Raw genomic sequence first — 26,487 nt, 5'->3', positions numbered from 1 at the left:
AGCTTCACAATGCATGCCCTCGATACCAGTATAAAAGCGATGACTTGCGTTTCTTGCGAGTGATAATCGCGCAGCCTATGAACGCACAACAACCCCCACAACAAGGGTCGCTCCATGAGTCCAACTTCAACCTTCCAGAATTCAAGATGCTACCTGCTAGCGGCCAACCACCACTCACATCGCTCATCGACGGATGTAAGATGGCGAGCGAAACGACCTCGTATCGTCTGACCTTCCTACATATGGCACACCCGCAGAACATCCCACCACCTCACATCGCAGTTGTTACGAATTTTTTCGGAAGCACGAATTTTTTTGCACTCTACCTCAGTACATTCATAGCTGTGTAGGTTATGCTGGTGTCCCGATGGAACCATGGATGTTCGTCCATATTGCCTGCTGGCACGCTTTCCAACTGCGAAACGTGTGGTACACTGGGCGACATTCTTGTCCGCCGTCGGGGGTAGCAGATAATCAGCCGCGCTGGCCGTAGGATTGGCACTGCGTCTGCACATCTGCCGTGCCGTTAAAGTGCCATGTACCAGCGAAAGGGGATAGGTCCGAAACTTCGGAAACCAAATGCATTCGGCGACGTCAAGAATCAACATTTGCAGGCATTTCAAGACCTCGCCGAACGCAGTAAGAGACTACTGGGTATATCGCGGGATGACAGCTGAGGTTCTGAGGTTAATCCAACGGCCGAGAGCTCACTGGTTGGGGAGGTCAGCCTCACTCTTGTCACGTGGCTACGAACTTGACGTCTTGTCAAAGAAGCTGGCCATTTCAATATTCCTTATCTTCTTTTCTCGTAATCATGTTTACACCAAGAGCTCGAGGTGTGGAGCTTATGGGTGTGCATCCTCTGGATTTTCAATGCTATTCTGCAAGGTCCTTTTCATATTGAACAATCCGGAATAACAGGGCATGAATGTATGAGTGCGGCTGTGAAAGACTTACGACGCATTTTCATATGAAGCCCTTTCATGGCGTGGTGTTGGTTTAAGCATGCGAGCATCCCGCTGCTTTGAGAAGGCGCAGCCGTCGAAACGGAAGATACCCTCACGATGCTCAAATTCATTCATCCCCCAAGGTATAATGTCAGCCTGGGTATTGACACAAACCAGTAAGCATTGCTTTTCTTTGTTGGCGGCTCGTCTCTCCGACGCCTTAAGGTTGAGGATTGTTGGAAGACTCAGATTCCAGATCACCCGGGAAGTTTACAGGAAGAGAAGGTGAGACGGCGAGTATCCCTTTGAGACCCTCGGCCAAAATTTACTTTCGACGATCGACCGAGGCTGATGGGCGTCAAATCTCGTAGGTCAGCCCGGGATTGCTTGGTTAAAATTTATGACAAGTCTACTTCTTACTCAGCCTCCAGCAGTGTCTTGGAACCACGTATCCTCATTCATGGATAGGGACGATGCGCTACCTACTTGTTGGATTCCGTCGCGTCAGCTACAGCCGCTTCGGGTCAGCCACCAGAATGGACTTACCAAATTGTGAGTATGGAACGCAAAGTGTCGGATTTTACAATCCTCTTTGGCGTTAAAGACTGGCATTGCCGCTATGTCGATGTTATTACTCTGTCACATAACCAAACTCTCCAAAATTCTGCATAATATTGTTCCTTCTGCCGTCCTTGGGCGCTACCTTATGTCTGCTTTGTTTTCTTGGGCCAGTGGCTGTGCTCTCCCTTTCTAGTCGGAGACGTGAAGATGTACCGTGGCTATTTTAACTTTGGGAGGAATAACAGGTTCAGCGTAGCATCACGGCTTGAAGAAATTTCTCTGGCTATCTCTTTACTGCAATACGAGGTGCAAGTTTTGATGACTGTAGTCACTTGCAAATTTACAGTCAACCCGCTAAGCGAGGGTCCCGCAGCAGCGCTCCTGAAACAGGCACTGAATGTTTGAACAATCAGCACTCATTCAAATGCGGCCGTTACAAAAAATGCGAAAGACGTTTGGTGTTTCCTTTGTATAAAAATAGGAATAGGAAGCAGCCCGTGCTCTCCTTTGACTCGAAGGAGGCCAGGAGGCTTCATGTTCTATCGAATTGAACCTAAGGACTGTGTGCCAGGGGAATAGCATTGCGGAAGACACAACAGTCTCGAGGCATGAGTGAATGAAAGACCATCATCCCAGAAGGCAGGATCAAAGAGTCAGTGCAGCAAGTGCTCAGTCATTCACTCAAATCCGTTTCTACCTACGCTCCTCCTACTTTGTCACCTCTTGGACTAGACATACTTATAAAATGAGCGTCAGCCTACTATGTAAGTCTCCTAAGTTCACTTCCAGTGCCTTGAATCTATACAAATGCCAATCTAGGGGAAACAAAGACGTCAGATAAGAAGATCGAGCTTGATATTGACCCAACAGCTCCCAAGCTTGACTGTACAGGAGTCGGCTCATATTATTACATGAATCTTATGCACAGTCTCTTGATATTTCCTTTGCTATGAATAAATTGCGGAAGATAAATAGCGCCAGTTACTTTTTTTCTTATGCGGAAATTACACATGATCCAAACATCCGAGATTCCTCTCTATTTCTCACAGTCGAACTATGCCACTATTTTCACTACAACGGTCTTTCTTGTTAGCTCCAGAGGTTCTCTCTTCCTCTTGCGACATACAAGTGATACGTTGGTCACCACTTCTGCCTCTATCGTGAGAGCATCCAGTATTAGTGAAGTACGAGTTATCTGCTCTTGTAAAGACTACGCCGAGGTAATATGTAATCAACAGCTAGACGTGGTCTAATCTTTCGTTGAATTTTGATCTCTTCTGTTGATGTTGTAATATTCAACTTCCACCAGTGTTTACAGACTAGTGTGAAACCCACGTATAAAAATTCCTTCTGTAATGGCAACACCTATCAGTTTAAACCAAAATTCTCTCAATTCTGCATTCTTGAAAGCTTTTCTGTACATATCGGTGAATCATTGACCCAAATCAGTAAAGTGTTGGGTGACTATATTCCTTTTCATAACTTAGGATGGAAAAATTGCGTGTAGTTGAGGTTGGGATTGTCGTTTTAGTATCTTATGTCGGATTATGCTGCCCCATCAATAATGTATGGATGACTGAAAGTAAGCTGTTTTGATATGTCCTCTTTAAAATATCTGGAGTCGGATATGTACAGAACATGAGGAGGTGAAAGGAGTTACTATTTCTGTTATATATAGTAGATAATCTAATCTCTAAATAAGCAAATACCACTAGACGGAAACATATTTGCTGCTAGTACCATCACTTCAATGGCATCTGTTCTTTATTTGCGTGGGAAGAACTTCATGAATGCAGAGAACAAGATCCGTCACCATGTACGATGACAGGATAGTTCGAGATGATATTTTACCTTAGCTAGTATCAAATCAAGATCAAAACCTATGCAACTGGAAAGAGGGAGGTAGTGTTCTACAAACACGAAAGAAGAAAAGAAGAAATAAATTTCTATAGCCAAGTGCGTTTGGATTATCAATGCGGATAAGTAGCTCAATCACACGTAGGATACCAATGTACTGGATATTCTCCGCAATCAAGGCAGCTCCTAAAGATATGTGATCGCTATTCCTTGACTTTGTAGCCTTGGGGTAGTTCGAGATGAGAGATTGTCTGGAGATGCTCATTAGCCAAAAATAGGAGTATCCAGCCAGCGCAATGCAAGACTGAAGGTATTACCTCCAAGTACAATGGTATTAGCAAGTGACTTCCTACTGGTCCGCCCTGGAAGGTCTGAGTTAATCCGATTTTAAGGATAATATAGTGAATTGACTCAAATGCTTCTGTACTTGTTGGGTGGAGCCTACACAACTATTGGCCTACAGCCAGAAGCTGCCCTGCCAATCTTGCAATACACCGGTGATGTGTCCATTGAGCCAACGGCATAAGAAGAATACTTAGATATGGCGGAGAGCAGAATTCAAGAAGGATTTGAGGAGAACTCACGGCCTTGGAGATATCCATGATTTTAAAGAAGTCGAGAAGCAACTTTGACCCAGTGTGACTTTCATGGAGCGAGGGAAATGATGTTACATGCTCACTTCTGAGTTCATGGTCACACCATAGTAGCATATAATCTAGTATCAAAACCGGCCGCTGTATTAACAAGTGATAACTGAAACTGCATCTAATTGAATCGACGCCAAACCCTTAACCTAGCTCCAACGTGGACAACGCCAAGCCCATGCCCAATGCAAAGAATATCCCAATACTTTGAAAGTCAAATGCTCTATTGTCTCCCTCTATTGAATCAGATATGTTCAATCGGCTCCTCTGGCAAGAGTTCTTCAACATCTCGAACAATGCAACTCTTCAAAGGTGGTCTAACGAGTCCATTGAACAAGAAAGTTCCATATACCAGGAGAAGGAAACCGAGAACTTGTAGCCATTTGAAAGTCTCCCAGCCTAGGAATAGAGAGACTATCCAGATGAATAGAGTTCGGCAGGTATCGATCGTTGAGCGGGATGTGGCGGAGACGGTGCGGGTGACTGAGAGGCCGAAGAAGTTGAAACCACTTGAAATAGGTTAGTTTGCAAGATATAAGAGAAACGACAGAGTTGACTTACCCAATACTGAACATAATCGCAATACTGGAGACCCAGATCCCTTTGTAACTTGAAACTTCCCTCCAACCCTCAACAACATCAAAGTATCCGTTGCGACCGGCACTCGTCCTGCCAACAGCCAGGTACATGACAATCATACCAAGAACTGTTACCGAGAACCCAAAGATACCTTCCCAGCCAACAACCTTTAGAGGTTCAAGTGCGTATTTCTCAAGAATGTACTCCTCAAGCACGAACTGACTTGCTGTGAAGATCTGGGCACCAGCAATCAAGAGAACACCAATCACAGCCAAGCCAGCCCCTGGCTTCTTCAACTCATCAACAGCATAATTCACTGCTGCTCTGATGGTGAGAATGGCAGCATCCCGAACAGACTCTGGCGGATCCTCTTTATGGTAGAGCCAACCTGCTAACCCAACAACAGCAACACCAGCCACAACTGTGACCAGGGCAAACCATTGATACAGGTACAGCTTCCTTCTTAGGAAAATGACGCTGAATAGCCCAACAAATAACACCAATGCTCCACGGGTCATCTGATAGATACTGGGTTCAACGAAGAGTAGTCCAACATTCATGAGTGTTGTTCCACAGATATCGCATATCGCAGGTAATGCAAGCAACAGGACCTTAAGCCCAACAAGCGGTATCCGATCTTCTTCCTTCTTAACCATAACCTTCACAGCCGGGTTGATCGGGGTTGTAGAACGAATCGAGGCAGCATCCGACTCTGGCACTTCATCGCTTCCATTAACAGGTTGATAACCACCTTCCTGCGCCAACGACTTCTTTGCGATGTATTTCGCGTATACGGTAAATGCCCCGACGAAGATCCAGCATCCCATCTCTCCAATGAACATCTGTACTGTTTGTATGACCGGTTGTTCAAATAGATGCCTATCTTTGGGATGTTTCGCTTCACAGTCGCGAACGCAAATATTGTCCTGGGGAAGGTAGGTTAGCATAGTTAGAGAGCACGGTAGCATCGGCATACTTGATATTTGGTGAGCAATGTATTGCAGACTCCCGTCACCAGCATCATGGCGACGAGGAATGGGATGAGCATCTTGTCGAGTGCCATCTCGACGACTGACTCGCCCCGGCGGGCGGGAACTCAGAGGGATGAGGTTGAGTTCTCTCGATTGCAGACAGTTTGTACCTATATCAATATCGTAAACCGTGCATTCGGTCAAGGAATCTTCAATAAGAACTACTTTGTTGGGGTCGTTATTGTTGTCTCGAGGTTGGACTGCTCAGGTGCACCTTTGTCTCGAGACCCGATAACGTAGGTAGCCTGGAGCTGTCCCGAGGCTACCCCATGTGTCAGTCACCAGGGCCGGGCTAAGTCAACGCTAGCGTCATAAGAGAATCCTCACCAAATCCTCAACGACAGCACGTACTGAATGCAATAATGTTACGGATCAATTGTATGTATTTTATCCAACGCTTCTTGTTACTGACTCTAAACCGTTACCCGCCGACTCCCGCTACTAACAGCATTAAAGGCTCATATGTAAAGGCAATAAAGGCAAGAAGGTATATATGTCCCTCGTTTCAAACAATCCCAAACCCGTGCAAATTTCAAATGTACAGTATCCAACAAAAACAGCCGATATATGCTTCCGTCTAACGCACGACTTGAGATACGCCCTCTCCAATCGCGTCTTCTTCCACCTGAACAGCTGCTGTATGCTTGTCCTTTCGGTGGAAAAGACCTTTCTCTTCATCGGCTTTTTTCTCCTTGGGCTTCACACCTTTGATATTGTTGTAGTGTGTAACACCCGCCTCCTTATCCTTTGCCAGACGCACTTGATCCTTCTCCGTGACCGGTACACCTTCGATGCTCTTAACGTGCTTGCCCTCGATGAAGGCCATGATACCACCAGCTGCCGCTACGATACATGCCAAGGCAACGAAGAGACCTGTACTCCAAGACGGACGATCGTATCTGTTCATACCCCACATGAAGCCTGAAAGAACAGCTTGGAGGAAGGTGTTCCATACCATGCACCAGATGACAAAGTCAAGCTTCCACAGAGCGGTTGGTGGAGCTCTGATGCCAGTCAAGGGAGCATCCGATTGCTTCTTTGGGGGGAATGCTAACGTGCTCGTTGAGGCATTTCCGATTCCATTTTCTGCCTCCGCAGGGCCGAATGTAACGGGCAAATCCTGTGAGCCAGCAAGCCTTAGCCAGCCGCGGTTGATACCGGCCAACCTTCTCAGGCCCATCTCATTCTTTTGAAGGCGATATTGTAACAAGTAATAAAGATCTCGGAACCTCCAAGGAATTGTACCAAATCCAGTCACACAGAAAAGGGCGTTCAGAATTTGAGAATCGATCTCGATCCAGACTCGACGAGGAGAGTTGATATCGTTACATGTCGGCTTGCACATAGCGGGGGAAGCGTTGCATAGTAGCAAGAACAACATACCACCCCATGCCACGACATTGAGACCATATATGGTCACTAAAAAACCAATAGGTGTGATGACGAACTTCCAGGATGCCTTGAGCCCAATCATAGTAGCCTCTTTCCAATCGTGCTTCGGGGGGAACTGATAACCATTGTCGAAAGGTTCAGTTCTGAAGGCGTCGTCAGTCTTCGAGGAGGTTCCGCCACGCGTGAGATTGGTATCGCTGCTGCTTCGATGGTCGGCAGCCATTTTGTTCTTCTTTTCGCCGTTACTCGTCAACTCCGCCATCTCACTTCCGACTGGCTCTAACTCCTTGCCCTTCGTAGATGAGTCAATTGGTACGCCTGATGGAATAACTCGGAGTTGTTCTGGTTCTGCGACTTCGGGGACGCTCTGCTCCCTAAAGCGCCCTGGCGATTTGCCACCCCCGGGACTCGTTGGCACTCCTGTGCTATTTTGTCGCATGATTCTCGATTCGGAACTGCCTTGCCTGACCAGACTTGCACGTCTTTCTTTTTCTCGGACCTGACCTTCTCCAGACCAGCCGTCACTACTGTAACTTCCTCTTCTGATGTCTGATAAGGATGGGATGGAAGATACAATATTGCCTGTCGCTATCCACATGCCAGTTGGAGGGTTCGATTCTGCAAAACTCTTCGACGCGCTCCGTAGTCGTCCTGGAATAGAAGTTTTAGAGTCGCCCCTGCTGCGATTATGGTCTGACTTTTCCGTGGTGGCTCGGGGAGGACTCGTGGGGGAAGGCGAGCTGCTCAACGTGGGAAACGGCTCGGGAGCATCATGCTGAGTTGGTGCCGTAGAAGCACCTGGTGCTACTGGCGATGGAGCAGACATGTTATAGAGAAGTTGATGAAATTGGATGGTCTGATTGCAGACGGGACGGGGAAAACCAAGGGAATGTTTTGGGCTGCCAGGGTTTTGAGATTGCCAAGGATGAATCAAGAGATGAGCATCGTTGACGTCAGGAAAACGAGTGAAGTGTTGAAGTAAGAAATGCTAATTGGGCAGATGTTTTGGTATCGAAAAATGCGAAACAGATCTTCCGTCGATAATTTTCACGACAGGAGATAATCTGTTGAAGGGGGAAAGCTGATGGTGGTTTTTGAGTTCGTTCTAGCCTCACGAACCTTTATCAACCACTTTCCCCAGACAACCCACGGGTGCAACCTAGCGACAGCTACTCGATATGCTAGTCCAAAAACAGTGTAGAGGAGGACCCCAGAGATCTGAACTAACCTGAATCCAATTGGCTGCGGCTCCGCCGAGACTCAGCTCCATCGCGTGCGACGCGTTCCGTATTCGCTCCGAGTCCGAGCCCCACGATGTTCTTGAATTATTGTTGAAAATTCTCCAGCCCAAGCTTTGTTGACGACAGCATCTAAGATCGTCACCACCAACACTGCCCCCAATGGCTCGCACTCTGGCCACGAATGAGTTGCCACCGGTCTCTGCAACTCAGGAGATAATTGAGAAGTCGAAAGATTCTATTGAGAAGTCGCCTCATCCAGCATATCTACACCATCTTGCAACCCAAATCCAGCACAATCTGCAATACCAACATTCTTGGTCGGCTCTTACAGTCCATACTCATTCGCCGTTGACCTCGGTCGCCCTTCCAAGACCTATGATATCTGGACTCCCACCGAAGAGGGCCTATATCCATCCGGATGAACAAGTTGCTGTCATCAAAGAAGAGCATGATACTGGCAAGAAAATCGAGCAGATTCCTGAAAGAGAGTGGGTGTTACCTACTCACATCAAAGAAACATTTACGCTCTCCAGTTTTGCAAAGGTATTTAATGCCATTGGGGTCGTACCACCGGGAGAGAGTAGTCAGGATGAGTACGATGAAGATGATGAGAAACCCGTCGGGCACCAGTGGCAAGGTGAGAATCGACAGAAGAGGTTACTGCTCGCAACTCTGGACGAGGACAGCACAGTCACATACTATATTATGCATGATGGTATTGTTAAACCGAGACAGAACTGAGCGTACTCACTAGAAAATCAATCAAGTTCTGGATATTCTTTAATATCCCATAAGGATACCTTCGAGGCACAAGACCATGCCCGGTTTGATGGGGCAATAGGTTGGCCAGACATCCTTTGCTGATCGAGCTTGTCTAGGTTTACTATTGTAAGTACCCAAGACTCTTCTTCTTTTACGTCGACTCCAAGTGATGAAAAATTCCGGATGTTAACTCATATTGTCTCCGAGAGCGCAAAACCGTGTGGAGATTTCCGTTGCCTTCCTTCTGATTACAGTCCAATTCTATTCTATCATGTCTGAAATTCATGTCAAGGATATTCGTTAATCTTGTCAATAGGTACGCCTTCGAACCGATGGGCTGGAAGCAGTTGAGCCATGCATCTACCAATCTGTCGAATCTCAAGTAAGAGTGCTACGCTTCGGCGGTTGTTGTGGCATCGTCACGAGAAATTGTATAGATTTCAGCCCTGAGTTGATTGGATAAGCAACTACTCGAAATAGATAGACGTAGCAAACCAATTCGAGTGGAAGATCCAAAGACTGACGAGGTTAAAACTATTACCGTCTCCAAAGATGATGGTATTAGAGCGGTGTCACTCCTGAGAGTCTGGGGAAATCAAGCCTGCTTTGGCAAAAAAGTAGAATTAGGAAGTGCAGATAGCAGAAGAAATGAACTACTGATACTTAGCTGTATCATTCTGTGATTCTGAACTCACTGCTCCCCTCCAGAGTCGTGTATATCTATCCACTTGAACACGCCCCAGCTGCAGCAGGACCGAATTCACTTGATTGACTGACAGTTTGGCCAATAATATCTTTCAACGATCATTGCGCGGAACTTATTCTGCGATCAGTAAAGTGGTGCATTTCCATTCTTTACTCTTCTTGAATCACGATGTATGTCGCTCTCCGTTGCATTTCCTCAAGCCTCTCAAATGTCCTTGCCCTTGCCAGGATCCATGGAGCGTGCGGGGTGGAAATCGGCTCGCTAGCAGGGTTCTTAATCAGCTTATCGCTGGACCTCCCCTCTGATGATCTCCTCTTGCTCTTACCACTCCCATTCACCCACTCGCAGCCTCGAATTACCACAATCCCCATTCGTTCAAGCTTCAAAGTGCCATACGTAGTGAACTGGCAAACCAGACAATAAGCTTCGGCCACCTACCATCCGCTCCGACTCCGTTCCCATTACCACTTCCCCAGATCGTCACCGATTCACCGGCTCCAGCGCAGCAGACCAGAACGTGTGTCACAACGTTCACGCCTTCGGACAAGGCAGCGAATCGAATCCTCCCATCCACATCCCTCCGGCCTTGCTAGGCCTGCTATATACGTGGTTGCCTGCACCTCATCCAAACTAAGCACGAACTTGCTGGTGAGATCACTACACTATCAACCACCATTCTTTGACTGTACCTACTCCTACCTTTCCCGCCAACGTACATGTAACTGAAGATGACGGTTGATACAGTCTCACCACCCACCATGGGCCTCTCGTACAACATCTATTTGAACAGCCACAAGATCTACGGCTGTAAGAACTGCAAGGCCCATTTGTCGAACCATGAAGACATCATCTCAAGAGTCCGTACCTCTTTCTCTCACCCTGCAGCCTGATCCTCAATCAGCTTGTACTGACTGTCTATTCTAGAACTTCCGCGGTCAACATGGCAAAGCATACCTCTTCAACAACGTCGTGAACGTCACATCCGGTGATGCCAGCGAGCGAAACATGACCACCGGCCGCCATATCGTCCGTGATATCGCCTGCAGACAATGCAACGAGACGGTAGGATGGAAATACGACAAAGCATACGAGGCGAGTGAGAAATACAAGGAGGGCAAGTTCATTCTGGAGGCTGAGCTCTTATGCAACGTCACTTAAATAGAACGTCTATCGATGGAGAGGTTTGCATTCGCATCCGTACTTCATCCCACAATTGCAGCAGTTGGTGTTCGGGGTATAAACTTGGCAATGGTTGTGGCTTTTGATATTTGGACATTATTGTTCCGGGTCGGGGTGTTCGGATGGGATATTGGTTAGGGGTTTCTTCTGAATAAGGTTACCACAGGGGCGTAAGGTACGCATAGTCTGATATTTCCGACCAATCTCTATGTGGCATGTAAATTCTCAATCTGAAATACAGATGGTCACCAATTTAACTTATGTGTACGAAGCCTGTCCAGATTGTGATTTCATACATCCCCTCGCTGGAAGGACCAAGTGTGAGTTGACATGCCAATTTTCATGGATCAAGAGCAGATCGCTAGATCATGTCATCGGGGTGAGGATAGACACCGCCTCCTGGCTTGTCAGGGTTGAGGACCTAAGAAATCCCATGAAAACATCAAGTTGCGAGAACCATATCATTTCGTGCTGGCATATGGAATGGGATGAGACGTATTCCAGCTGTGGTTGCACCGTTGCAATTCTTGCGATTTACTTTATGGTAGCAGCAGTACGATTCTTAGCTAAGTACCCTTTTTACTACTCCATATCCACATATCAAAGAACGTGTTGTCGAGATTAAGTCTTGTCATCTTCTGGTTTGAGTCTTCGTGGCTACATATATACATTTCCCCTTCTCATTCGAGTGTGCACGCGTGTGTTGCATACTCGAATTTCCACGACTCCGCTTCAAGTGATGAAGTCCACGATGCGATCATGAAGCATTCCAAAGATCTCGCTTAAGAGCCATCATCTCAGACATTACTACATCGATGTCCCTGAAAAAGACATGAATCACTTCCAACGACTATCGGACAGTGTCCAGTACACATGGCATGGAGTCCATGAGTAGCTGGTACACAATCCTAATTTCCTTCTTGTTGTAGTCGCTCAAAATGCTTCATCTTATTATTCTTATCAACCACCATATATCTATTCCTAGACTATTTTAAAAAGAATGAAACTCTCACATCTCCTCTCCATCCTCATCCCTCTCTGCCTCCTAGCTTCAGCTAAACCCACATCCAAAATCACAACCAAGTCCTCCACCAAGTTCACCCTCAAACCTCCCAAAACCACCACCCCAACACCCTCCCGCTACACCACAAACTGGGCCGGTATTTATCTCACCCCCATCCACAACATAACATCCATCTCCGCCCATCTCACCATCCCCGTCGTCTCCCTCCCGCCGAACGCCACAAACGGGTCCTACACCTTCAGCATGTGGGCTGGCATCGACGGGTTCCCGCCTACCACCGCCCTGCTCCAAGCTGGCATATCAATCGACCTCATCAAGTCCGGGAATATCACGAGGAAAGCAATCAGTGTATTCTGGGAGTGGGTGCCCGGTCCATACACCGTTATACCCGCCGCGGAATTTGCCGTGGAGGAGGGCGACGGGATGGGGATATACATCTCCACTCGCTCGCCCAGCAAAGCGGTGATCGTGCTGGTGAACGAGGATACCGGGCAGATTTGGACGAAGAAGGTATTTGCGCCGGCAGGGGGTGAGTTGAGCGGGGAGACGGCGGAGTGGATCGTTGAAAGGTTGACTGTTAATGGGAAATTGGTTACTTGGCCGGAGTTTGGGAGTGTGAGGTTTGAGCGGTGTGTGGCAGGGTGGAGGGGGGGACGGATGGGGATTAGACGGGCGGAGGTGGTGGAGATTGAGGAGGGGGGGAGGAGGTTAGCGAGTGTGAGTGTTGGGGGTGGAGGGGTGGGGGTGAGGTATCTGGGTGGGTGAGGTCGTGAGGTTGGAAGGTTGGAGCTGGGGATGGGGGAGGGAGGGTTTGTTGGGTGATGTGGTGTTGTTTTGTGGTGGTTGTATTGTATCTTTGGATGATAGATTTCAAGTGTTGAAAGAACGTACTTCTTCGGACAGGTACATCAGACACTTATGTATTAGAAAACTACATGTTATTAAGAAAAAGTTCAACTATCTAACATCGTAAACACATACCAACCCCACAAAGAAACTCCCTTCTCGTAGTAATACTCTTCAGTGATTTTGAATCTGACTTACCCATCTACTCAACTAGCATCTCCAAAGCTCTAGGCGTTCTGACTTTGAAATTCCTCCTTCCCCCATACTAACACTCCTTCTCCTCAAACATCTCCCCTTCTTAACAATGATGTCTACACTTCAAAAGATTATGAATCAAGTACCCTCTCTCACCCCTATAAGAGGTACGATGATGAAATAAAAGTATAGCGACGCCTCCTAGCACAACCACCATTTCTTTTCCCCGCTCGAGCCTCGAATTCCAACTTCCGCTACAGATTTCCTTCTCGAGAGACAGTGTCGCGCTCAAAGGATCGTCCAAACCCTTCTCGACCGCACCTGATCAGGGAGTCGAATCCGTGAAGCTGTGGTAGTAAGAAAGCTGTTTGTTTTGGAATTTCAATTGTAGCCTACTTCCATGGTGTGTATTCGTGAAGTGAGAAGACATGAATGCTACCAGCTCATCTCACCCCTAAGCCCTCACCGTCACTCCAATTCACATTCACCACACACCCCTCTCCCCACAAATTAACCACTATTCTACTTAATAACCCCCAATAGTCCAAAACCCCCCAACAAATCAAATCACATCAAACCGAACCGAAGATTCGACGCTGCCGCAAGGCGACGCGCATCCCCCAGCTGGGCTCCCCCGCCTAGTGCCCGTTCCCTCTCAATAATTCATTGCGATAGAGATGGGAGTCGTTGAGTTGGTAGGGAACGTTTGATTTGGTTACTCGATCTTCTGATTGCGAGAATAAGCACTTGTGCTCTATCTATTCTTTTGGAGGTGTTTTGGGAGGTGGAGAGATGTTTTGGTGTGGTGGAGTCTAAAGTTTGTGATTCACTGACTATTTTTGGGGGGTTGTCTATTCGAAACTGTGTTGGTTTCTCGGTTTTTTTGTTTAAGGTGTACTTCTAAGATTGAATGATGATGGTGGAGAAGATGATAAGGAACAAAGCAAGGTCTTAGTAGGTAAGTAGCTTGTGGTCGATGTCCGAGTGCGTGATAAGCGGGATGTGTAACTGTTGTGGTTGTCAGAAAAATAGAGAACCTCGAGGTTATAAGTGTGGTTGTTTTTTGGGTTTTAGGAACAGAATTTGTCGAGGATAGTGAGAGTTGGGTCTCTACCTGTGAGTAAATTTCTGTTAGACAGAAGTGTCTTCTAGGGTAGAAAAAGACGTTGGGAAGGTCTTGCTGCTGTTTTAATGTTCGGGGTTTTGATAGCGTTTCTTACTTTGGGAGGTTCCTTGGATATAGCTACGACACGCTTGACTCTCGGCAAATGTCTCCGACAGTATCCATTTGAAGATCAGATAGGGATCAAAAAGGGGTCAGAAAGGGATTGAAAAGACCACGGTAAACCACCGAGCGGGCAAAAGATCGTATTGAGAATATAAGATAAGTGATCCTGCACCTCCTTCTAAAGTGACCACCTGAAATGCTCAAAGTGAAGTCATCCAAAACCCTACGAATATACAAGAAAGAAATCATCTAAAACAAAATACCCAAAAGAGGCTGCAATATGCACAACGAAAATAACCAATTCCCAGAATGGTGCCGTCTAGGTATGTCGGGGTTACCAAGAAAAGGCCTCCTCGATGAAATCCAGATTTCCAGCGTGTTGTCTCTTCCTCACCGCGGATCTAACATCATCACTTAATGCTCCGCTGCCACAAACAGTAACACCCATCGCACCAATCTGGTTCTCCATTTCCATGTCGATAAGTGTCTCGATGTTTGGACGACCTGGAAACATCTGAACCGTAGCGGATGGAGAGTGGATCTCCTTGGTGGATCGCGGCCGAGAAATGAAGAGCATGATACGTAGAGATTCGCGGCGTTGATCCATGGCTAGGATGGATGTCATCCACGGCCGGATCCATTCTAGATGTTCTGGAGATTGAATGATCCAAACAAGGACTATCTTTCGGGCGGCGACTGTACCGTTGGCATAGCCTGCGACAAGATCACGGACATGAGGGACTTGATGAGCTGAAGAGAATGCTAGTTAGGACTAGCTGATTTTATAATTAGGTAGACTTACTAATTCCGACACCACCTGCAAACAACATGACAGTACCATATGAATGCATCATATGCATACCACCATAAGGGCCTTCAGCAAAGCACTTGGTGTAGAACTTTCCATCCGGGGAAGCTTCTGCTTTTTTGCAAAGTTTCGCCGTGAAACCAGTTCGTGCTCGGATGATGAAAGACATGGTAGTTTTTCGCATCTCAAGAACTTCTAGACGGTTCATGGCAAGCTTCTCATTGTCCAGCTTCTCCGCTTCTTCGGACCAGGCAACGGAGAAAGGATGTGATTGAAAGAGGCCGATGGATGGCATGTAAAGATACGCGTGTTGGCCTGGCTTGAATGTCCATGGACGAGCCATATCAATTGTCACCCGGCATGCATTACCTGGAAGAGCCTCGACTAATGTCTTGCTTCCTCCACTGCCTACGTTTCTGTATATGAGAGTGACGATTCGCAAAGTGCGTTCGGCGACCCATATAGCGACGACACCGTAGACAAGCATTATTTGGGGAACGCCAGCAATCTTGAGGTGGTACCAGACCGCAATGATGGCGAGGATCGCGGATGCAATGTGGAGGTACTTGAACGTCTCGTAAAAGGCGTGGCGAAGAATAGAGCTTGCTTGGATACTGATGAAAACAAAAGCAACTGTGCCAACCAAACCCCACATGATCAATGGACTGGTATTGATTGAAGCCTGAACGCCAGCCCAGCCTTTGGTAGACACAGTGGCGACCATCCAAGCGGCAGTGTGAGCTACAGCTTCGATGACGACGATACGTCCTTGCCAGCGGTGGAGTAAGTTGAAGGTGTCGAATGACAGGTTGAGCCACTTCATCAATGGGTTGTTACGTGCTGCCATGATGAAAAGAGGGACCTGGATTGCATCGTTAGGATTGAGTTACTTGGGGGTGGAGAGTAAATAAAACATGTTACATACCATGTTCACGACCGAAAGTATCCCGGTGCGATTTCTAACTTCTTTGCAAACAGTAGCCAGCGGTCCGGACCAGTTTATACTGACAACACAAAAAGCGATGTTTGAACCAAAATAAAGTGCGAGAAATATGAGTTGAAAACGTGTAGGTAATGTTCCAACATTTATGGCCGAAGATAACTGGAATTCCCTGTTGTGTCTTTTCGAAAATATAGGAGCATACAAGAAATGCTTCTTCAGACTGGCAAATTTCGACGACGGGATGGCGAAATATGCTTGACGCTCATTGTTGAGACAGGAGGTTGTACGGACGTATTTGGTCACCTCTATGAGAACCCTCCAGATCGTTAATGCCACCACGAGCGAGGCCAAAATGATGAATATATAGTTGTAAAAGTCCTGGTTCAAGATGGCAGCGTTTGAAGGGTCTTTTACTGGTGCTGCTGTTGAAGCTCCTGCTGCTGCGGTGCCGTTTCCCCCTGTTGTTGCGCCTGTTCCTGTTCCAGCGGCCTTGACGAAGGTTGCCATGGCTGCGAAAGCCATCAATCTGAGTTGAGAAGTCATAGTATCGTGATATCGTCTCATTCAATGAGTTACCGATGAGCTGGCATAAAAGAGTGTGGTGTTGACGTCTGGCGTCTGGGAATGAGACCGAGGAATGAGCGACGACGTGTTGTGCCTATGTCCAGCAATCTTAAGCAGATTTAGTCGCAAAGTTAGTGGTGAGTGAATGAGTGTAGACCTTTTTGAGGCTCTTTCGTTAGATGCGTTTCCCGATCCGGACTTGTGTGATGAAATGATCGTATGCGACAAAATCACTCTCGGTGTATTGTCGTAAAGTCAGTCCTCCTCGTGTCCGTCACAAAACAAGATTCAATCTGGCCGCTAGAAGACGAAAGCGAAATGAAGAAGTAAACACGAACTAGACTCAAGCCCGAGACAACATTCGAAGGGAAGAAAGAGAGTATGTAGGTGCGAAAATGGAGGCTATTGTGACCAAGGAGAAGCTAAGGCAAGGGCAAGATCTCTTCAAGCCAATCCATCTTATCGCAAACAAACTGGGCTGCTGGCGTAGCCGAAAGGCGGGGCTGCCCCTGGCTAGGTGCTCCGTACCTCTGCTTTCCGCGCGGCATTTCATGGGTTTCCAGGCTAGGACGACGTCTGCGACGAAAAGGAGAAATTACGAATGGAAACATGAGATGCATTTTCGACAATGGTTAATGCGCCATCGAAGAGGGAAATACGTCCACCTGGCATACAGAGCCAACTCAGAGGGCTCGAGACTCGCACATCGAAGACCAAAAGAACATTCGCACCACCTGTGCCTGTTCCTTCTCATCTCGCTAGGGCAAACCGCTCGAATCATCGGTAATCGAAATGATCTTCGTCACATCTTCGGGATGTTGTCTCGGGAGCATCACCGTCATCTCGCCTGCGTGCAACATATAAATGACGGGGGTTTCCCAGGACCACTTTCGTTGCGAGAAATTACCGAGTACTTTATTCAGAGGGAGGCTTTTCTGTTTGAAGTTTCAACACCTTCGCCTCCTATGGCGCAAACAACTCAAGAAGTCTTTCTCTATTGGTCTTTCCTTGCTGGTATAAAACCTCCTTCTACTTAGCCAATCAAACCCTCAAACGCCACAATCGACTTCCTCGCTTCACATGCGAAAATGCTCCCCTGTCTCTGCAGGAACGGGTCAGGAACTGAAACGACCGTCCACCAAATGTGGAAAGCAGAACAAATCTGGGCCCAGAATTCTTCCAACACAAGCAGCTTCATAAAAGCCTTCTCACCAACCAGAAAATGGTATTCTCAACTCAAGAAACGACCTGATGACGAGTTTTTGCGAAGTGCGTGCGTAAAACTGTCAATTGTTCGTTTGGTAGTGGTCGTCCCATGAATTCGTCTCGTCCACTGTCACCAAGCGAAACATGTCAATCATGAAGTGAGGTTGAGACTTGAATATGACGAATTGCTCACTGAGTCACTGACACCAGAAATAATGTTTACCATCCCATCTCAGCGTAACGCTGACGTCTCTCGCGAACCTCTGGAAACTTGCTTACGCGTTGACTTCAGAAGAGGAATCTCGAGTCTCTACAGCTATCCTGTTATGGCTTCACAGAATAGCAAATCCACGACTTATCTCTCTCTGCGTATCTCTCCGTGGGGTTGCATCCGTGTCTAGAAATTCCTAGGAAACGTTGCGAAATTACCACCTGCGGGGATTTATCAACCCCAGAAAATCTGCAATTTATATGAACCCCCGAGCAATCTTGGGCCGGACATGACCCTTTTCCTTCTTCCTGCTTCCTCCCTTTTCGCAAATGATGACGAAATAGAAAGACAATAAAACATGTTTATGTTTTGAATTTCGGAGGATAAAGGGTACGTAGAAAACACATCGACCTGAACTCAAGTTCCTATTAGCAAGTTGTGCAGTATTAACAACATCCACCACCAGAACCACTCTCGATCCAAACTCCCAAACACAAGACCATAACCCGCGTGATCTTTCCCTCCAAACCACTCGTTATCTTATCATCCACTGATCTACCAACGCTCCGTCTGTGCCCAGCATCAATTGCCCTTGACACAGCCGCTGAGCCGACGAAGAAACAGCTCCGCAATTCTGTCACGTACTGTTGACGAATCTCGTTCTACGGTGCCATCAAGATGTGATGCAAACACGAACGATGCCGTTTTATTAGGAGAGATGTCGTCAAGTGCTTGGCATGTGGTGGACGATCAGACAATGATCTGTTTCGACGATATCTTATCAGAAATGGGAGTTTGGTGTAGGCGGAGTACAACAACCCTTCATGAAGTCCAGCTACAACTCACAAATGTAACCATTTAGTGAGCCAATGGACTGTGGATATGATCATGATGATAAAAACTACATTGTTCTAATATTGCCTTAAACTAGTTGAACATATGGGTATCAAATACATAATTCATCCTCCGACCACCCATCGTCTTTACTCAATGATTGAATTTGGCGCTTCGACGTTCGTCTTCTCTTGACTTGACACCGACTCACGCCAGTAAACAAAACACTACGGCTTGAAGAGACATGTTGAGATCGTGATTCTGAAAGGAGGCTGAGTTCGTCTTCACTGTCATCAACGATCTGACATGTTTGACTAGCATTCGATAACGTACGCTGCGCTCTCGTAGCCTTGCTGGCCTGTGGATCTGCTTTCATAGAGGCAACGAGTTTCTGAGACAAAGGTACAGAGGTAAAGGGACTGGCCATACAGAATATTGAATGTTCCTCTCCGTTGTCATCGTTTCGGCATTTCCTCTTTCTGGTTCTGGACTTTCTTACCGGCGGGGTTTCGCTGGCGTCCCAGATGAGTGATGGCACGCTGGAACAGAACGAATCTTCGGGATCCTCGGCAGCTAAGTCCTCCCTGTCACTGGGCAACATATCGGTGCTGTCGTTAACCTCATTTGCTTCGCTTGCAGTTGATCGAGAGCTTTCCGACATTTGGACAATTCGTGACACTGCTTGGCCCTTCTTCGCAAGAAGAGAGCTTTTAAGCCATCCTTCTGTGGCTGCCGTAGGGTTCTGATTTCCGCCTCCTAAGCATGATTGTGGAAGTGGGCTGTGGGAAAGACGTGTCGCTGGTAGTGGCGACATGGGCTCAGTGTTGATAGTTTGAGATCCATTGCGACGAATCACAGGAGTGCCTGTCACCCATTCGCCAATGCCATCTTCCCAACGGAATCCAGATCTCACAGCCTTTGGCTTCTTGACAGCGGAGTGTAAACGGTCACTGTCGACTTTGTTGAAGTATTTTGCCTCCAGAGCAGAGGCGTACTTCAATTGCTCCCGCTCGGGTGTATCATTAGCGAAAGTGAATGCGCTTTTGACGATTATTTCTTGAAATGCGTGGGCGGAGCAAGAATTGCCACTACACTCCTCGAGGGAAGCGTGAAGGAGTTTCAAATACTCGAAGCCCCTCCCCGAAGCTGCTCGGCCGCAGCAGTTTGCCACTGAGCAAATGAACACAGCAAGATCATCCAAAATTGCATCTTCATCACCACAAGCAGCGAGGCAATCTTGCAACCTGAACTTAAGGGCTTCGCTCGAATGGTCCAAATCCATTCCATGGCGCTCCTGCGTTTTAGCAAAAAAAGTCGTTGCCAGCAGTAAGAGAAGTTTATCTCCTCCTTGATATAAAAAGTCATACCGCATTATTGAATTTTCCAACAACGAACCAATATGTTTATATCCATCACTTTGAATATCCTGATCGGCAGAATCTAGCGGGCTGACTTTTTCGCTACTAAGGATTGTGACGGACAATAATGTAGTCAAAAGGCTGGAATAAGTCGAGTCAACGGCTGCTGCAAAGTTGCCAGCAAGTCTGTTGCTCGAGTAGGCGATTCCAGCCAGCGCTGGAACAACAGCTTCCAAAAATGAAAGCACTCCAGAATCGTCGCCACTAGGAGGTAACCTTTGCATGACTCCTGACCAAATAACCCGAAACTCTCTGGTGGCAAGCCACCCAAGAGGAAGAAGATCCTGTAAGAGCATGTTCGCAAGCTGTTCATATAGAAATGAGAAATTTGCTGTGTCATTGGCAAAATTCCACAAGATTGTCAACGCGGTAGGGAGCGGATCGTATAAGGACTTTGGAGCCGCAAAGCGACTGAGAGAAAGCAAGGGTGTTATCAAGGATGCAGCTTCCTCATGGGCCGCATTTTGAATGCAAAGATTTACCAGTACTCCACAGAATAGAATATCCAACAGCCCACCGGCTATCGCATCTTGAAGAACCTTTATTCCATGTGCTCGAACTATAACTCTCAACGGCCTCCAACCATGGCCTACAGATCCAAATTGCTCCAAGTCATCGTAGATTTCCATGGATACATCGCGAGGGTTGATAGCGGATTTCGTGCCTGTCTCTTCCTCATATGCTAGCGCTGTCGCCTGTTCTTGTTCGATGTATCTAGGGACTAGCTTTAGGCACATAGACATCAATGACCCAGCGCCCTTCCGCATTCTCGGCCTTCCTTGGTTTGTAGATGTCAACAATGTCTCCAATCCGTTATAAATTCCGTCATAAGTACCAATTCGATGGAATCCATGGGCTTTTCTGAGATCCTTTATCGATTCGTCCACCAAAAGGTCTTTATCTCCACGACTGGAAGAAACTCTTGCTGCGTTTTTGCTTTCCCTTCCTTTGGAATCTGCTGATAGAAGCTCTTGCGTATCCGCCGGATTCGTACCCCTTGCCCGAGTAAGAATTGGTGTAGGCACTAAGATTTCCCCCGGAACGCACTTCCTCTTCGTTCCTCCACGAGCGCGTGGTGTTTTGGGGGCCTCTTTGATTCCTGATTTTGGTCCCAAGCGACCAGAGTAAGTGCGCCTAACTTTCTTCTTTCCCTGGTTCCAGTCCGTATCGTCGTTGGGGTAACTCGTCTTTGCTCGAGGTTTAATCTTCTTGTCTGTATCAGACGTAGAGGGTAGAGTTTTCGAAGTACCAGAGATGACCAAAAGCTCTTTCTTTAAAATTGCTACCCTAGATGTCAATGCCCGTAGCAATCGGTGGCATCTCGCTGTCGTCCATTCTTTCTCCTGCTCGGCGCATGCTTTATTGTTTGCTTGGGTTTCTCGTCTCCGGATTGGGGAAGAGCTGATGAGAGGAATCGCAGAGCCATTTATAAAAATTTCCGTATTGCAATGCCTAAGTCTAATTAGTTGTGATAAAGCACGTTCATCTGCAACTTACTCGTTATTTGTGCTGTACTCCATACTTGTATTATGGTTTATGTATGACCAAAAAATACAGGAATGAAAATCGACAGATACTGAGGATACTGTCGAGTTCCCTTGCCAAGAATGCAAACAAAATGCAAATAATGTTATGCAATTATTGAAATACTTTTGTTCCTGAACATGAGTCTGGTGTTGATGTTGACATTCGATAGTGGGGCAAAGTAAACAAATGATGAGGTTCTCATTCGCTCGCCATGATCCCGGGATGTTTCGGAGCGGAAGCCGGGACAGCTCCAAAAAAATCGTCAGAGTCAAAATTCATGATCCCTACAAGCACAGAGGCATTGTTCTTGCGCTCTCCCAAACTGCCCCTTTCTTTCACTGTATTTTATTGCGAATATTCTAACATACGCCTTCGCACTCCTTTTCGTCCGCTAATACTGTCTTGATCTTGTTGTTCTTCGTCCTGTGGTTTACCTTTCGACCTGTCCTTGTTTAATCTATTTTCTCGCCATGGCTGCTTCTGAAGAGGACAACCATTCTTCCGGTATGTTGGCAATGGGGTTTAAGTATCTCAACTCTCGAGCAATGGGCCAAATGGTTAACAGCTCTGGCGTGCAGAAGTCCAAGTCAATGGCTCCGAAAATGCCGAACAGTCTGCAAACGGAGATGCGCCAACCGCTGCTGAAATGGAAGCCGCAGATGGAGAGCAAAACGGTGAAACTGTCTTTGAGCTGAATGTTACTCTACCCTATGAGCCCAAACAAGTTAAGATTATGGTTAACATGCCTCCAATCGTGTGTCATTAATAGCTCTGACTGGCGTATTTAGGTCTCTTCGCAAGAGGCTATCCACGACGTTCGGCAATCCATTATTGAGCTCCCCGGCACCTTTCAGTACTCTTGTTTCCACCTCGAACATCAAGGCAAACGAATCAACGACTTTATACAACTTTCCGAGGTTGATGGTCTAGTTGCGGACCCAAAACTTACTCTGATCCAAGATCCATACACTGAGAAGGAGGCTAGATTGCATGTTGTGAGAATTAGGGAAATCATTGGAGCTGCTGGCGACCGAACTGATACCTTGCATGGAATCCTGTCGGGTGCCTCATTATTCGATTCCGTAAACGCAGCTGCGAAGGAGTCCGAAGCCACCACTTCGGACGAGGCTTCAGATGTCGCTGGATATGACTTCGAAGCACCTGGCAAATTGACGAGTCTGCTCCCTGCGACCCAGGAGCCTCTACCCAAAACCATAAAGTCGATTTCAGTTTCACCCTGGAATCCTCCTCCGTATCATCTTAGACAAAAAGGTCACCTCCTCTACCTCCTTCTGACCACCAACGAGGGAGAGCAACATCACATCACATCCCACGTCTCTGGCTTCTATGTCAACAAATCATCGAATGCGAAATTCGACCCAGCTCCTCGCCAAGCCCCAAAAGCGCACTCTGCGCATTCTCTCCTGACATTGATTGGTGAGCTATCTGGCTCTTTTCAAACTTCGTTTGATGCTCTCCTTGATTCGGGGAACAACAAAGAGCCTCTGGCGACTTTCCAAATCACGAATGCTGTTCCAGCTAGTCCATGGATCGTGCCCAGCACATCATCGCCTCTCGTGAACCACCAGAGTGACATAACTCGAACCCAGGAGCCGTATCTCATTGCCGGCATTGAAAATGCCGACACTCTTCGTGATTGGAATGAAGAGTTTCAATCGACCCGCGAACTTCCAAAGGATAACGTTCACGATCGCGTCTTCCGTGAACGTCTCACTTCCAAGCTCTTTGCGGACTATAACGATACCGCAGCCCGCGGCGCAGTTCTAGTCGCTCGAGGCGAAGTTGCACCACTAAACCCCACTGAAGGCCGTGATGCTCAGATATTTGTTTACCACAATGTGTTTTTCTCTTTTGGTGCCGATGGAGTCGGTACTTTTGCTTCTGAGGGTGGTGATGAAGCTGCTAGAGTGGCTACCGGCAAAGACGTGATGGGTGTTCGTATGGTCAACCAGTTGGATATCGACGGCTTATTCACTCCTGGGACTGTGGTGGTGGACTACCTTGGTAAGCGTATTGTCGGCCAGAGTATTGTCCCTGGTATCTTCAAACAGCGTGACCCTGGAGAAAACCAGATTGATTACGGGGCGGTCGATGGCAAGGATGTTGTGGCAGACAATGAGCAATTCGTTCCTGCGTTTGAAAAATTGTCCAAATCCTTACGGGTCAAGAAGCATGCTGTCTGGGACAAGGACGGAAAGCGTCATGAGCTCGAAGGAAGTGTTGAGACAAAGGGGCTCTTGGGCACGGATGGAAGGAAGTATGTTCTGGATCTATACAGAATTACCCCACTGGACATTTCTTGGATGGAAGAATTCGGCACAGCCATCTCTAGTCCCGAATCGAACAACGAGGAAGGAGCCTATCCTCATAGAATGACAGTGCTCAGGCCTGAACTGATAGACGCCTACTGGAAAGTCAAGTTGCGGGATTGGGTCAATGTACAGGTTGACTCGAAGCGCCAAGCCCACAAATCCGCCTCGGATACAACGAAAAACATCGAGAATGGTTCCGAGACAACACCAGAAGCTACAGAGTCCAAAGATGAGACTGAAGGGGCCGAAGTAGCAGAAAATGAGACCACAAAACCTGTGGAGGAAAACAAGGATAGGATTGATGTCTCTGATTTTGATTTCCGATTGAATCCTGATGCTTTCAGTGGTCAGACTCCTCAGACAGATGAAGAAAAGGCGGAGATGGAGAAGGACGAGGAAGAAGTCAAACTTGCCTGCAAATTCCTCCGAGAGACCGTTCTTCCCGAGCTCATCCATGATCTAAAGGAGGGCGATGTTGGCTATCCAATGGACGGTCAATCCTTTAGCCGCCTATTGCACAAGCGTGGAATCAACATTAGATACATCGGAAAGGTCGCTGAGCTTGCTGATGGTAAGCGATTGGAATCCGTCCGCAGCCTCGCAATTCAGGAAATGGTATCCAGAGCTTTCAAGCACGTTGCAGGAAAGTACTTGCGGTATCTACCCATACCGTTGACAGGATCCTGCATTGCGCACCTCCTCAATTGTCTCCTTGGGGCTGGATTAAACCCAAAACCAACGGCTGACATTGATGCAAGCCTAGCTTCCTTGTATTCGGATGCCGATCTGGCGTTTGAAAAAGTGACACCCGGAAGCTTGCGAGCGGAAATAGCGAACCAGGTTCTCCGACGTTATCAATACACCGTTGATCCTTCGTGGGCGTCCAACATTAAGCCCGTACAGTTACTTCGCGAAGTATCCTTGAAACTTGGACTCCAGGTTGAGTTGAAAGAGTATCGATTCTCGGCAGACCAGAAGCCCGTGGACCAGGCTGTGCCTGCTACGAATGGGTCAAGTCCCAAAGAAAATGGTGCAAACGGTCACAGCACCAGCAACAAAAAGAAAAAGAAGACTCGTGACGGGTCTCCTGCAGCCGTCGCCGCTACCCGTGCACCACATACATTTGTTCCAGAAGACATCCAAAACGTGGTTCCAGTCATAAAGGAAGCTTCCCCACGAAGTTCTCTCGCCGAGGAAGCACTTGAAGCGGGTCGCATATCCATACTGCAAGGACAAAAGAAATTAGGCCAAGAACTGCTCCTTGAGTCTCTTTCCCTGCACGAGCAGATCTACGGTATTATTCATCCCGAGGTGGCTCGAGTCTACAACCAACTGTCTATGATGTACTATCAATTGGATGAGAAAGACGCTGCGGTCGAACTTGCCCGCAAAGCAGTAATCGTCTCAGAGAGAACCCTTGGTGTGGACAACGCTGAGACGTTGCTCAGCTACCTCAACCTGGGACTTTTCTGCCACGGTAGTGGCGAGTCTAAGCTTGCGTTGAGCTACGTAAAGCATGCTCTAGAGCTGTGGAAGGTCATCTATGGTCCTAATCACCCGGATTCTATTACAACGCTCAACAACGCCGCAGTCATGCTTCAAAATATCAAGGAATATCACCAGTCCCGCATATGGTTCGAGGCATCTCTTAAAATTTGTGAGGATGTGTACGGCAAGAACTCAATCAATTGCGCAACTCTACTCTTCCAACTGGCACAAGCACTCGCATTGGAACAGGAAGCTAAGCCATCCGTCAACCGGATGCGAGAATCCTATAATATTTTCCTTAGTGAGCTTGGTCCCGAGGACAAGAACACTAAGGAGGCCGAGAACTGGCTCGAACAGCTAACCCACAACGCTGTTGCTCTCGCCAAGCATGCTAAAGATGTACAAGCCAGACAGCAGCGTATCGGTTTCAGAGTCTCACCTCGTGTAACACTTGGGCAAACACACCCACAACCGCCTGTCGGGCAGACAGCTCAAGCAGCATCGGGCCGTGACCCGGCTAACGCCCGAGGACTCGATTCCCGAACTATCGATGAACTCGTTCGATTCATCGAAGGTACTGATGCAAAGGCAAAATCGAAAAAGCGAACCGCTCGCAACCCGAAGAGACGAGGCAATTCTACTTCGGCTTAGAATTCCTTCAAAGTCTTTCAGCGAGCGTGTAAAAATACAGAGCGATTGTAGTGGATTTGGGTATGCGCAATTGTCATCGGTGCACATTGGTTTGGAAAGGAGGCAGCATTTCGCGGAGTACAAAAAGCACAAACCGAAAACCCCTCTCCCCGTACGATCCCACCTTCGGGGTTATTTTCTCAGATTTCCAACATGTATTAATCCATCTACCCGGTTCTCGCGACGACGTGGATCCTGCAGAGTGACTCTGCATGATCATCGTTCTTTTGCTGTTTGGTAGTACTGCATTTTCCTCGGTGTTCTGGGCCTATT

At 47.4% G+C, this 26,487-nt stretch overlaps 8 protein-coding genes across 8 annotated transcripts; 4 read left to right on the top strand and 4 right to left on the bottom strand.

The window, feature by feature from the left end:
* Positions 1 to 4,253: 4,253 nt before the first annotated feature.
* Positions 4,254 to 5,651, bottom strand: GLAREA_05438 (Multidrug resistance efflux transporter EmrE; the record flags this gene model as incomplete). The annotated part of the gene is made up of 3 exons (XM_008078727.1): positions 4,254 to 4,518; positions 4,571 to 5,514; positions 5,565 to 5,651. 3 exons carry the CDS (start codon positions 5,649 to 5,651, stop codon positions 4,254 to 4,256), a joined length of 1,296 nt encoding a protein of 431 aa, XP_008076918.1.
* A 545-nt stretch (positions 5,652 to 6,196) lies between these two features.
* Positions 6,197 to 7,837, bottom strand: GLAREA_05437 (uncharacterized protein; the record flags this gene model as incomplete). Its single annotated transcript, XM_008078726.1, has 1 exon — positions 6,197 to 7,837. One exon carries the CDS (start codon positions 7,835 to 7,837, stop codon positions 6,197 to 6,199), a length of 1,641 nt encoding a protein of 546 aa, XP_008076917.1.
* A 574-nt stretch (positions 7,838 to 8,411) lies between these two features.
* GLAREA_05436 (uncharacterized protein) lies at positions 8,412 to 8,993 on the top strand (the record flags this gene model as incomplete). The annotated part of the gene is made up of 1 exon (XM_008078725.1): positions 8,412 to 8,993. One exon carries the CDS (start codon positions 8,412 to 8,414, stop codon positions 8,991 to 8,993), a length of 582 nt encoding a protein of 193 aa, XP_008076916.1.
* A 1,485-nt stretch (positions 8,994 to 10,478) lies between these two features.
* GLAREA_05435 (uncharacterized protein) lies at positions 10,479 to 10,878 on the top strand (the record flags this gene model as incomplete). The annotated part of the gene is made up of 2 exons (XM_008078724.1): positions 10,479 to 10,577; positions 10,645 to 10,878. The coding sequence occupies 2 exons, from the start codon at positions 10,479 to 10,481 to the stop codon at positions 10,876 to 10,878; spliced, it is 333 nt and encodes a 110-aa protein (XP_008076915.1).
* Positions 10,879 to 11,899: 1,021 nt separating this feature from the next.
* Positions 11,900 to 12,688, top strand: GLAREA_05434 (Concanavalin A-like lectins/glucanase; the record flags this gene model as incomplete). Its single annotated transcript, XM_008078723.1, has 1 exon — positions 11,900 to 12,688. The coding sequence occupies one exon, from the start codon at positions 11,900 to 11,902 to the stop codon at positions 12,686 to 12,688; it is 789 nt and encodes a 262-aa protein (XP_008076914.1).
* A 1,838-nt stretch (positions 12,689 to 14,526) lies between these two features.
* GLAREA_05433 (Ferredoxin reductase-like, C-terminal NADP-linked) lies at positions 14,527 to 16,486 on the bottom strand (the record flags this gene model as incomplete). The annotated part of the gene is made up of 3 exons (XM_008078722.1): positions 14,527 to 14,942; positions 14,995 to 15,862; positions 15,926 to 16,486. 3 exons carry the CDS (start codon positions 16,484 to 16,486, stop codon positions 14,527 to 14,529), a joined length of 1,845 nt encoding a protein of 614 aa, XP_008076913.1.
* A 2,384-nt stretch (positions 16,487 to 18,870) lies between these two features.
* GLAREA_05432 (uncharacterized protein) lies at positions 18,871 to 21,696 on the bottom strand (the record flags this gene model as incomplete). The annotated part of the gene is made up of 2 exons (XM_008078721.1): positions 18,871 to 21,628; positions 21,674 to 21,696. The coding sequence occupies 2 exons, from the start codon at positions 21,694 to 21,696 to the stop codon at positions 18,871 to 18,873; spliced, it is 2,781 nt and encodes a 926-aa protein (XP_008076912.1).
* Positions 21,697 to 22,173: 477 nt separating this feature from the next.
* On the top strand, positions 22,174 to 26,175 carry GLAREA_05431 (uncharacterized protein; the record flags this gene model as incomplete). Its single annotated transcript, XM_008078720.1, has 3 exons — positions 22,174 to 22,207; positions 22,282 to 22,439; positions 22,492 to 26,175. 3 exons carry the CDS (start codon positions 22,174 to 22,176, stop codon positions 26,173 to 26,175), a joined length of 3,876 nt encoding a protein of 1,291 aa, XP_008076911.1.
* Between the last annotated feature and the right edge of the window lie 312 nt (positions 26,176 to 26,487).

This window comes from Glarea lozoyensis, assembly GCF_000409485.1.
Source record: "Glarea lozoyensis ATCC 20868 chromosome Unknown GLAREA10, whole genome shotgun sequence".
NCBI classification, from domain to species: domain Eukaryota; kingdom Fungi; phylum Ascomycota; class Leotiomycetes; order Helotiales; family Helotiaceae; genus Glarea; species Glarea lozoyensis.
The sequence above is the reverse complement of the archived record's forward strand: the minus strand, read 5'-3'. Positions and strand labels throughout refer to the sequence as shown.